The 13712-nt window shown below is 39.0% G+C and overlaps 1 protein-coding gene across 1 annotated transcript; it reads right to left on the reverse strand.

Annotated features, from left to right (window-relative positions):
* Positions 1-4717: 4717 nt before the first annotated feature.
* Positions 4718-13377, reverse strand: LOC115811483 (protein mono-ADP-ribosyltransferase PARP12). Its single transcript, XM_030773743.1, has 10 exons — positions 13113-13377; positions 7467-7579; positions 6998-7211; positions 6684-6828; positions 6450-6585; positions 6057-6168; positions 5837-5918; positions 5366-5426; positions 5057-5165; positions 4718-4773 (listed from the first exon to the last, which is right to left on the reverse strand). Exons 1-10 carry the CDS (start codon positions 13375-13377, stop codon positions 4718-4720), a joined length of 1293 nt encoding a protein of 430 aa, XP_030629603.1.
* Positions 13378-13712: the final 335 nt, after the last annotated feature.

Consider the following 13712-nt stretch of genomic DNA (forward strand, 5'->3'; position numbering starts at 1 on the left):
CGGATTTGGGGGTCAAGATAGTACTGTACTGGGAACGTTCAAAACAGTTTCGCTAGACATGCTACTCGGCTTATACAAACACTCAGCAACACGGTTAAGAGAAAACAGAAATCCACAGTTCTCGTGACGTACGCACTACTTAAAATGAAGATGTTTTAGCACCTTAGATAGTATGTCGTTAAATGACCTGTTTATGAGTATCGAGTTTTGTAGGCAGACTTACTTAAAACTAAACTCATCCAAAGTATAATCAAAATAAGTTACCATTCGTAGCTTCGCTCCACCTGATGTGTTGCACGGCGCTTTCGTTTTCGTTTTTGGTGAAATGACATCGTTTCCTCGTGTTTATAAGAATGGACGAGGGCAGAGTCCATGTATATTCATAATTAGAAACAATAGTTTATCATTGTTGCAAATGAATTTTTTGAAAAGCAACTTAGTCAAAGCAGCCAACAATGTAAGTTACAAACACACATATACAAAATTGGGTAGTATTCATATGGGGGAAAATCGATAGTATCATCCGATAAATAATAATTTGTTGCCTTTGCCAGACATTTATTTCTTATTGATGTGAGGAGTATAAATTCACTCATATCTTTAGAAGAATAATCCTTACAAATAAAAATGTATTAATGAAACAAACACTTAAAAGGAGGATGATCTAACAAATCTTATTAATTAACAGTTTATTCTGAGTAGTTCATAGTGACCACACACAGTACAGAATACTCCACAAAAATGCCATTTGCAATATGCTTTATTTGATTCTTCACATTGATTAAAAAAAAATTAATTTAACCCAAGTACTTCAAGGAACAAATTGGCCATCACACATAAATGCAAACATTTACAGTTTTTTACAATCGCTAACATCCTTTTGTCCAATCTGTAATCACATTTTCAAAACTCTAAACACAATTAGCACATCCGCCTGTCGTGGACCATACCATTAACACAATTCATGTTGTTTTCATACAATATGCAGTCATTAACACGTTTCTAAAATGCTCAAATTTTCCCAATACCAAAATTACCCAATACCAAAATTATGGAACTTTCTTGTCTTATTTACAAATGCTTACACACAGCATGCCAGAAATGAAAACCTAATGTTCAGAACCTTAAATATAGCATAGAGTCTCTACTACTGCAACAACAGCAGCTTAAAAGCTATATTGAAACAGCTGATAAGCATTTTGAATGAACAGGTCACTGAAACATTGAGAAATAGCTGATTTATTGTAAGTTGTGTAAAATAGACCAACCACAGCTGATTCTAATCTCAGTCGGAGACATAGCCAGGTTTTGAAGTTCTTTCAATTACATGGACACACACAGTAAAAAGGGGATACAGAGCAACACAGACGAGCAGAGAGAGAAAAAGTAATGCTTGGACAAGGGAGAGGAAGAGGACCAGGGAGAGGAATAGCTGGACAAGGGAGTAGGAGAGGTAGGGGGAGAGGAGTAAGAATGCATGGTGGTGTTCAAAGGAGAGTCAGAGCTGTTATTACTGATGAAATAAGAGCCACCATCATAGACCATGTGATAGACCATGGTCTATCACTGAAAGAGGCTGGTGAAAGAGTCCAGCCTAATCTCAGATGGGCAACTGTGGCTTCCATTATCTGGAATTTTTAACAAATCAACAAGTCTTGCAGTTCACAAGGGCTTCTTCTGTCATTACTGTTGCTATTTCCCACAGTAACTGTAGGCCACCAGTCCCAATGCTATGCAATACATGTGTTTGTATTTTTGTTCTTCTAAAGGACGCAACGTCTTCCTCCCTCTGGGGGAAGAGGAAAGCTCCTCAGTGAAGACCAGGAGCATGCCAATGTAGGATGTGTCATTGCTAACAATGCAATAAAACTGGGTCATTCAGACCAGAACTGTGTAGGACACCCTGGTATTTCACAATGTGGAAAGCATCAGCCTGACTGCCATTTCTCGGACTCTGACCAAACACAGAATTTGAATGAAACAATTGTACACAGTTCCTTTTGAAAGGAACAGTGAGCAGGTCAAGGAACTCCAGCACCAATACGTCCAGGTATGGTGTCTGTCCAATATGTCTTGTTCTACAGTGAGTTTTACACTATGCAACTCTACATGTAAACATGGGTTACAGTGCATACAGTAGGACATACTAAAAATCATTTACACATACTGTGTTTGATTTCTTTCAGATAGTCATAGAGTTGGAGGCTAATCAGACCCCACATGAAATCTGTGTAGATGAGGCAGGGTTTAACCTGGCAAAAACACGTTGGCGGGGAAGAAGTGGTGTTGGGAAAAGGGTCAGCGTTGATGTGCCGGGTCAGAGAGGAGCAAATCACAATTTGTGCGGCAATCTTGAGTGCTGGTTTGGTCCTGCAGAAATGCCAGATTGGTCCCTACCAACACTGAGTGCCTTCTTTTGTTTTTTAGATGACCTCCACCAACAACTGGTGCCAGAAGCAGAAAGAGAACAGGTGGGAGGAGACATGAGGACATTTGTGATTGCATGGGACAATGTACCATTCCACCATTCACATGCAATCACAAACTGGTTTGTAACCCATCCCCACCCCCCCACCCCCCTCTCCATTCCTCAACCCCACTGAGGAACTTTTTTCTGCCTGGAGGTAGAAAGTGTATGATCATCGGCCACATGACCAAATGTCTCTCCTAGATGCAATGGATGCCGGCTGCAGAGACATCTCAGCTGAAGACTGACAGGGGTGGATAAGGCACGCCAAGCGTTTCTATCCAAGGTGTATAGCGAGAGATGACAAGATGTGATGTGGACGAGAACATGTGACCAAATGCAGAAGACGGTATAGATTAGAACAGGACTGTGCATTTTTGTATTCTTTTCCCCTTCTGTTGCTTTTTTACTGTATGTATTTTTAAACATTTGGAACCAAAGGCCATGTATATTGGATATTTTGTTGACCACTGGCAGCAATTTCATGTTGCTAATAAAGCTTTCACTGCAGTTCATCTGTCACTACTATCTTTTTCTTTCTGCTGTACATCCTATAAAGTGAAGATGACTCATTCACTTTTAGATAGTATGTTGCCAGAATGCACACATTTGACACTCAACCAAAAATGCAGAGTGGTTGACAGTAAAAGGAAGCTGAATTATAAAAAAAACAGTGTGTCATATTGTATGCATGTATCTGTAAAACTGAAACATAAAAAGTAGTGCAGTTTTTGTAATGCCATCAACTGTTAGTGTTTTAAAGGTCGTTGTGCTATGATTGACTATATGTAACTCTTGGACAGAAAACATGTGCTAGTGTTTTGAAAGATTTGATATTGAGTCAGATTTGCCGTATTTTGATAGTCAATGTATGTAGAGCAAGTCTTTTTGCATTTTAAAATGGAGATTTGGTGTTTAATGAACAAAATGTGGTTTTAAGCAGAAAATTAACTATTTGGCTAATTGTGTGTAGGTATGTTGCTGTGTTAAGAGTTTAGAAAAAGTATCTTAAGTATAGGTAAATGCTTGTTAGCAACTGTAAAAAAAACTCTAAATGGATTGCATTACTTTTTACTGAGATGACAAACACAGTGATTAGTAAAAAAATCTAAAAAAAAAAAAAAAAAAAAAAGCAATACAGTTTAACATGTTACAATCTTGTAAACAAAATGAAACTCCTGATTTTCATTAGTAGACTTAGGAAATGAATTCCAGGAACAGCATATCACAGGACTTCTGCTGAATGTTTCAGTATAACAGTTGGCACTGCTATGATAAATACTTAACATCTAGTGTAGACAGGGAAAAGCATGGCTCAGTAAACTCATGAACGTGAGCGATTTCAGAGAGGGTATACATACAAGAGACCTAATGAGTTACTGAACAGAGAACAGGTGTATGTGATGATTAGACAATGGACTGGTGGAGCAGGTGGCTGGAAAAGCAGAGCACTGATTGGTCAGATGAGAAAGCAGAGCACTGATTGGTCAAAACAAGAGGCATGTCACAAAGGTTAATGTAATTCTGTATTTTTTTTTTCAGTGAAAGGTGAACAATGCACTTACACAAATCCATAGGCTACAGAGTGATTGTTAAAGGCAGTCATGTGTGTGCTGATGTGTGTGATAGCTGTTTGTATCTGTGGATAAGGCACATGCCTGGGGAGAATGGCTATAAATGCCTGGTTATTGCCTTCATCTGGACTGAGCAATGTGATAAAGTGCTGGGAATGTTGTGCTCTATTACAAGTATATATAAGACCTGAGTCAGTCTGATATGTGGTACATGGAAATAAAGTTCTCAGGATTCATATTTTCAACACATTGTCCCCGTCCTCAAATTCAAATAGTTGAACACTAAATCAGTGTTATACGCTGTAAAACTTGATCACCATAAAAGTACACAGGCAGCAAAAATGTTGAAAATCGAGGAGATAACAGATTGCACCATAAACTAATATTATCAATCCTCAACAAATCATTAAAGTAGACTTCACTGTCTCGGCAGTTCTGGATTTATATGAAAGACACAATATCAGAGATGTTTTAAAAAGACAGTAAGCACTGGCTGCATGCAGTGAAACAACTGTATGCTGTAAATATCCATGAGAGGTTCATAAGTAATTCATGAACACCAAACCCCTATCCTCATTTGTTACAGTCACTCTAGGAAACTAATTTCTCATGAATCTTATCTGTTTAAAAGCAGAGACAAAATTCGAGTATTCCAACCAAAGATGCAAAATCATCTTCATACACGCTGAATCCTACGAGTTTTATTTGTGGACAGGTTGGTTTGCGTCATGTCTGGTGGGAAAAAAAAAGAAAAAGAAGCAACTTTTAACACATTCAAGTTTCAAGATTGATAACTTGAAACTTTTAACATGTTCTCTTTTCTAAATTAAATGCAATGTTCAATTACATGTGAAGAATAATATAATTAACAATCTCATTTCTTTAATGGTACATATTATATTGTCATCCGTAAAATCTTCATGGCATTGATCATTATGCCAGATTAATACACACAAATGTCTACTTTTGTACACAATTAAGCAGTTTAAAAGTAATTGGAAATCACTGGTCATACTTGAAAAATCTAGTTTGTAGGGCTGTCCACCCACTGTGAAGTTCATGCAGCCATTTGGATTTTGTTGATATGCAGCCTCTATGTCAGCACTAGAGACAGTGCAACCATGCTAGACAGAGAGAGGGGGAGAGAGAGAGAGAGAGACAGAGAGAGAGATAGAGAGCTTTGGTCACTGTTCTGGTGGGGGGACTCCAGTAAAATACTGGGACAAAGTTACATGGGATATTGAATGGGTAATCCCATTCCATATGACATAACATGGATATTAAAACGGGCCAGTGTTGGTGTTTCAGATGAGAAGGCTCTTACTGTGCGTTTGAAGGTGTGCCAGCGGCTATTTTTCCCACCAAACTGCCACTGTGGGACTTTCCTTGGTGAAGACACAGCAAGGCTCCTTATGGCACGTGTCACTCTGAGAATTTTGTTAATTTAATACATAAAATTATTACTGTCAGACTTGCTGAAACAGATTTGTAATGTAAATAACTCTTTAAATAACATAGAGACCAACTGGAATGATTACCCACACAAATAATAAAACTCATATCTGTGCAGCCATGTCATGTGTTAGCTGAGGCCCAGTATATCTAATCCATTTTGTCAACTACAAAACAATTACTGACTACTTGACTCTAATGTGTCATATATAGAACAGACTAAATACCTCTAGAACAGTTGCTGTTCCCTGAGACACAGAATTTTACAGACCTCGGCTGAAGAACTTGTCCTACTTGTTTTTATCAGGACTAATGTGTGCTGTTTTTAACTGAGCTCACATACCCTCCATCCTTAGCACAATCATATTTGGGTCGACGAACCACCCTCCGCCTGTGTCCTGTGCTCAGATTCCTCTGACTCATATCTAATTAAACAGACACATAAGACAGAAACTTCATGTGAAAATACATCAGATAAACACCTGAGGAATGTAGCTAGACAAGTTAACATCAGGCACAGCATACTTTTGTTTTCCCAGACTTGGTCTGAAACTGAAACATACCCTTGAATTTAATCTCATAGGTTGTGGAGTCAACATTAAATGTCTTTGAGCCTCTAGGGTTTGTCTGGAAAGCGCTCTCCAGGTCAGAGCTCTGAATTGGGCTGGCTTTACCCTTTGAGCCCTGTTGTACACACACACACACACACACACACACACAAAACAGCAAAACTGAGTTTCTCTCCTTACTATCCTGACATTAATGCCAGTGACAGTTTAATCAAAATCAATGATTATTTTATTCCAAAAGCATGTAATTCTCTTAGATTCGATAAAACAAATTCAAGAACTACCAGCGTACAGTGAAATCCAGTATTGAAATTCAGTTGTTTTAATTACAATACAATTCATTTATGAAAATAGAATGGCTTTCCTGAACAGGCTCATGATACTCACCTTCTGCCCATAATAATACCATCCATTATCACCACAGTAATACCAGATCCACTCAGTCTGGCTGGATCCTTTGCGCCTTACTCTCAGGTTGGTCTTCTTCTTGATTCGCATCTTGGTGAAATCAATGGTGATAGCCCTAAGTTAAAGAGAGAGCAAAAGACAGTATCACAAATCAAACAAAACAAGCAAAGAGTCTTCCTGCATGTGACTCTCATACACACATAGTGGACGTACCCACAAGGAGTGTTGTAAATGGTGATTCCTCTGGTGTTGGGCCGTGAGTATTGAGCCTCCAGAATATAATCATTGGCTACATCCTCCCAGCCATTTCCAAGATCTAACTGCCACCTGTAGGGCCTTCCACTATCCTCATCGCTCTCTGGAAAACAGTACCACAGCGAAGTGAACTTTAACGCTTACACGCCTAATGCTTCTCTTTCTATTTGCAAAATACACACATACACACACAGACACAGATGCACACACACACAGACACAGACTCACACACACACACACACACACACGTGCATGCATGTGCAGACACACACCAGATGAAGAGCTGCTGCTCCTCCTTCTGTGTCCTCTTCGTCTCCGACTGTTCCCACTGTGGTTTGCTCCTCCTTGGTTACTCCCACTCTGAGTATGTTTGAGACGACAGGCAGCACCATATCGACATGACCCTTTCAGGAAATACTTGCAGACGTGCAGGTCACGGCATTTTTTTCCAAAACGGCAGTTACCATTATTATAGTATTCACAGGGCTGTGTAACAAACAAGGTGTAAATACAAAGCATGAAGGATTATAAAGAGCTGCTGTATTGCTGGACAAATCAATAATCACAACAACGAATCACAGTGCAGTCTGAATAATGCCTAAACTATTATCCTCTCATAATCTCATTCATCTCAGCTCGTTTTTGAAGTTGCTGGAGTCTGTATATTGTCCTATATGAAAACAGAATGACCAGACAGGCAGGTTAATTCTGTACATGAGATTACACTTTGACGGGACTGACCTTGGGTGCTGGAGCCTCTGGTTCAGACTGGGCATCTGAATCTGTTGGGTCATCTGTGTCAGTGATACTAAAGTCTGAGCAGCTTCCATCAGGGGAGTTATAAATGTCACTATCTAGAGAGAGAAAGTTAATGTCATATTTGTCCTCTTTTTACATATCCAGTGCCAGGACTCTACCAGGTACCTACGCCTATGCAATGTTTGTGACACTCAAAAATGTTCCTTCGCATATGTTATGCTGAATTACAAAATACGAATCAAAGTCAAATAAGGCTATTAAGTCTCACACACTGAGACTGGTACGCACAAAAACGACCCTAATCACAGGCTCTCAGTTCTCATATTTCATGTTGCAGTGTATTTTGCAGTGTGGTTTGTGCCATCCACAGCTCTTTGTAAGCCTCATGATTTTCAATTACGTTTTCTACCTGTATCGCGTTACTGCATCTTGTGTCTACGTTATGTAATTAACTTTCTTGTGTCTACGTTATGTAATTAACTTGGACTAACAGTGCTCGCGTTGAGCAGAATGTGATGCAGAATTAGTCGGTGTGCCTGTTTACAGGCCATCATTGACCTTTCATTGGTAAATTAGATAGGCGGCTAGCTGGCTAGTTTACATTCTAGTTCTTGGTGAGAGAGGGTTCCCCATTTTTGTAGCCATATTACGTTTTCTGATCCGTGCTATATAACCGGATTAATTAAAGTTTATGTTTGGGTGGCTCAGTCGTAATTGACTGGTAACTGAAGACGTCTGTAACTGTCAGTGCCTTCTGGTTTGCGAAACTGCGATATGTTGACTGCAGCCTGCAGGCCTCTGTTGATAAGAGGGAATTGTTACATTTAACTAAGACTGCAATACTAATGCGTGTGTTCAGGAATGGTGTAACAGTGACATAATCTACATAACATAGAGATCACAAAAGTAATAGACACTGTCAACAGGCACACTTGTAAACAAACCATAATTTCATTGTTGTTTTTAGTAATACTATTTAATCGCGTCCTCTTTAGGTCGTTCTGTAACACGTAATTGTTGTAAAACGAGGTATTTGGCATCAGGTATTTGAACGAGTTGTTATCCTGATTTCTGATAGCACATTGATACGGTTTAGTTATAGAATTGTAATAAACTGAATAACATACTGTCAGATTCGTTTGTTTTCAAAATGATCACTTCTTCAGTTTTCTGTGAGGAACATAATCACAAGGGACATATTTAAACGTGTTGGACATACCTACAGTGGATAAGGGAGCTCTAACTTCCTGATATTTTGAAAAACAGCGAACGATATTTCAAAACATTGCAAAAACTGAGTATTTTTGCTTCTTTTTTGAATGGTGCAATGAAATACTACATTTTAATTCTGCAAAATTAGTACAAATATTACTATTGAAATTCTGGTTCTTCTGAGCGCTTGGATGAGATGTGATTTGTCACATTTTACACATCTTCCCAGTTCGTTGTATACCTGTGTTGGTCACCTGAAGTCACGAAAATTATGAAAGCAGGAAATTGTTTTTTATCTGACAAAATTTTCACGCAGTCCTATCCGATCACACTTGCCATGGAAACGCTCTGTTCAGACTATCGCTGAAAGTTAATAGCTGTCATATAGGCTATAAATTGTTTGCATAATACATACTCCAGCATTCATGTAACTGTGTATATGTATGCCTATTTATGTGCAGGCATGCGCGCCCGCAGTTATGTCTACATTACAGTTGCTACATTCAGCTGACCCCTTTTTTTTGTCGTGATTATGACTTTCCACCGCGATCATAATAGGAAAGCGAAACTGAAAGTTTCGACATTTAAATTTCTGAGAAAACACAATGTGTTTACTGCATTTTGGAGTTCATATGAAAAATAATATGATAACAAACACGTAGTCTATAAACTGTTACTCTTCGAGTAAGAGCCAACCACATCAGCTTTCTATACAGTAAGAACAATATCGTCCACTTGTCATTGCCTTTATGACGATGTATAAACTAATGATGTAGAATATTTTAATGTCTTACACTAAAAAATCTTATAAAAATACAAATTAATCTAACATGCTGTAATATGACGCTTGTCTTGTGAATGTGAAGTTTCTTTTTTTAAGATTTTGACGCGTCATGCTCACCTGTTGGATTTTCACAGTTCGATGCCATCTTCAATTGTGAGATGTCAGCTTGGTGTTTCAGTTTCAGTTTCTCGCTCCACGGAGGAGGGCGTTCAAATTACAGCGAGTCATTGTCAGAGGACTGGTTAATAGTAAATCGCAAAAAGTAGTGCAATACATGGCAAACGTACTCTCCTCACCGAAGTATTTTTCACTCATGGTTAAAACACTATCCGCATATTTCATACTGCTAGGCCAAAGTCGTTTCTTAATTTGTAGTGCAATGTTTGTAACTCCGTTCTCTCTCTCTCTCTCTCTCTCTCTCTCTCTCTCTCTCTCTCTCTCTCTCTCTCTCTCTCTCTCTCTCTAAAAAAAAGGAATTTGCGACATCTAGTGGCAAAAAAGTATACTACTGTATCTGAAGGGGGTATTTACATTTGGCGATGCTAAATGAGAAAAAACAGACGGTGCCTCTTTTTTACAAACGGCGCCCCATAGTTATGCTGCTGTCTGATATTATGAGCATATCAAAGCCGAGGTTGCCATCGTGTATCTTATCACGATCAAGATTCACAATATTTTGGCTGACAGGATTGTCTTTTTTATTGCCGGGATGCTTTACAATGTTGTTGTTTCCTGTTTCAAACGATTTGACAAAATACATTTTAGAGTGGGGAGAAAGAGAGAGAGAGAGAGAGAGAGAGAGAGAGAGAGAGAGAGAGAGAAAATGGTGAAAAGCTTGGTTGAGTGCAGAGATGGAGAAAGTGTTTAATACCTTTAATATCTCCCAGAGGATTGCCATATCCCTGTGCTCCCCATTCCTCAGATCAATAATGTATGAATGGCTTACCATCTCCCATCATTCACACATGCACATACAGACACTCACGCTCATGCTCATAGATTCTCATATTTCAATATTTGTTTTCTTCAATATTTTAATTTGATTTAGTCTCATTTTCATAACACATGTCGTAGTCAGATTAAATTTCTTCTTTCAGATTAATAGCATATTTCAAATAATACACTTAATGTTAAAATGAAAACAACTGAGGGTTTCTGTTTTATTGTATATTTCATCGCCATAGAGTCCTAGGAGTCGCTAAGTTCACTGAGAATAAAATGTTTTCTTTTTTAATTTAATTCAATATAAACCCATTTGAAAGCTAAAATTTGGTTTTGACCAGCAATAAAAAAGTCATCAAATTCTCTTTTTGTTTTTTTAAAAACATTTCTAAACATGCCTTCATCATAACTACCTGTATCCCTCAGCATATAAGCAGCCCTCATTCTGAAAACAGAGAGAAGATCTGAGGACAACCACTTCCCCCCTTTATCTACTAAATGTGGAATTACATGTAAAAACATGTGAACATGTGAAATTTACATGTAAAAACTTACTACACAAGAATAAAAAAGCTACTCTCCATCACTGGTTAAAGGTATGAAGCCATAAAATCAGCGTCCCTAAAGAACAATTTAAATGGTTTAAACTGTTAAATTCAAGATGCCTTGATGTATCCCTTTCATATTGGTTGATTTAGGCCTCCAATTAATTGTCATTTGTCATCAGTTGTAAAATTAACTACACACACACACACACACACATGCATGCATAGACACACACACACACACACACACACACACACACAGACACACACACACACAGACACACACAAACACACACACACACACACACACACACACACACACACACACACACACACACACACACACACACACAGATACAGAGCCTGCTATGGTTCTTATATTCCTTAAGCAAGAGGGTCACTCTCTCTCTCTCTCTCTTACACAAACGCACATGCACAGTGTCACACATCCTAAATTTCTCTCCTGTGTTTACCATTGTGCATTTGGGAGACCCACAGTAATTCACACTCATCAGCTCCAGCAGAATGTACTGACCTAAATCCGTGTGAAAAAAATACTCTAAAGCAATATGATAATCTTTAGCTTTACCTGTATAAAAACACCCATCAACTATCAACACACGCACACACACGCCACAAACACGCTAACACACACACACACACACACACACACACACACACACACACTCACACACACTCACACACACACACACACACACACAGAAACATACAGCTAAATTAAACCTCCTGTTTCTGACAGTCTCATGTTAAAGCAGCTTTTATTTGACAGAGGAGAAGTGTCTTATCAGAATAGAAGAGAGTGAGACAAACAGATAAATAGTGACCTGAAACACTGTTTATCTCTGTTCTCTCTGATGACTCAATCTGTCTCACTCTTATCTTATGTGGCTCTCCTCCTTCCCTCTATTTCTGTTTTTCCTTCTTTACGAATGCTCCCATGCTATACATATTTATGTCCATATGAGGAGGGTTGGTTTTTGCAGTGTTTGCATTTGAGATGATCAGACTAAAGCATTGTAAACTCTGTAAACTCTATTGATCTCATTAACAATCATTAATCCCACAGTAGTCAGTAGTTCAGAGAGCAGGATAGCACTTTGAGATGATTTTACTACTAACAATACTACTGATACAAAGTTCATCTGCTCAATGAAAATGGCACAAATTTTATATAACTACAGGCACTTCCATAGTCATAACTATGGTCACTTCAAGTCCAGAAGTCCAAGAGTGTAGTTCTCATACTTGTTTGTTCATGTGTTTATGTTTACTTTTTCAATGTTACACACACACACACACACACACGAGAGAGAGAGAGAGAGAGAGAGGGAGAGAGAGAGAGAAATCCAAGAGATGCAGAGATAGAGAGACAGAACAAAGGGATAAATGCATTGAGCAATGTCAGTGCAATGCACTGTCTAGATTTAACTTATTCTTTTAAAACTTATTCTTTTAAAACACACACACACACAGGGAGAGAGAGAGAAAGGCATCATCACAACCCAGAAGTAACTGTTAATGAAGTGTCTGTGTACCCTGATGACCAGCTAACACTGCGTAACTGCGTTTGTGCATTCACAGTGTCTGCTGGCTGAACTACAATGTCCCAGCTTTTAGAGAGAGCAGACTAACTCAGTCTTTAATTATGGGTATTTTTTGACAATGACTTTATAAATGACACCCCTGTTTTTTTTTGTAGTCACATTTCCTGATGCTGTCCCCTCAGCGAGCCTCAGACCTTGAGCTCACCATTTTCTGTTACTGCTTTTACTGAAACATAACGACAAACACTTCTCAGTACTTTCCTAGCTGCACCACTTAACACAACTGTCTGTAACATGAGCTTTGTGCTTAAAGAAGTGGAAAATTCCCCCGAATCACAGCACCAAAGGCCAGGCAATTTGCACGCTGCATACCATTTGCTTCAGGCTTTTGGAAGTGACCTACTTTACTGTGTTGCAAACAGACCAGGGTCAGAAACACAGTAGAGTGATGAGGTCTGTTCCTATCTCTTCACATGCTTTACTTTCTCTTTGCTTTGCTGTCTCCTTTCATCAGTTACCAAAACACTAATAAAAATGAGTGAAAAAGATAATAAACTAGAACTCCATCATAAGAGCTTACACTTATCCAGTTCATTCAGCAGGACCAGGGACAGGAGACCCAGATGCAGGCACAGCCTCTGTGGTGAGAGGAGCAGGAGCAGGACCAGGGACTGCAGACAGGCAGAACCTTTGCAGTGACTGGATCTGGCACCATTGTCCCCATGGTAACTGGATCCAGAGGGCTCCTGCTGCAAGAAAATTCCCCCACTAAATCTGGATCCTTGCAGCAACTGGAATCCCCAGAGCTGGATCTGGATCCAGAGCTCCTGGGATGATGGGAGCATTGACTCGAAGCACAGAGGTGGCAGGTCTTAGCAAGGAGTGTTTTTGTTGAATGTGTTTTTTTGTTGTTGTTGTTGTGGTGAGCCAATTTATAAACATATACTAATATTTCGATAAACATGTAAACAATTTTGTAAACACTTTTGCATCTTTAAAGCTGCATTCATTTTGTGTTTCCCCCAAGATGTTTGGTGCGGCATGTGCAGTAATGATGTGCTGGTGAAGAAAGGCCAGTACAGTAAAATTCTCATGGACGTTGAAGGCGCCATCACAGCAGGAATTCATTCTTCTAGCAAAACAAAGCCATACGGCTCTTCTATTGGGAGGTTTACTACTT

The sequence above is a fragment of the Chanos chanos genome, chromosome 1 (assembly GCF_902362185.1).
Source record: "Chanos chanos chromosome 1, fChaCha1.1, whole genome shotgun sequence".
Lineage (NCBI taxonomy): Eukaryota > Metazoa > Chordata > Actinopteri > Gonorynchiformes > Chanidae > Chanos > Chanos chanos.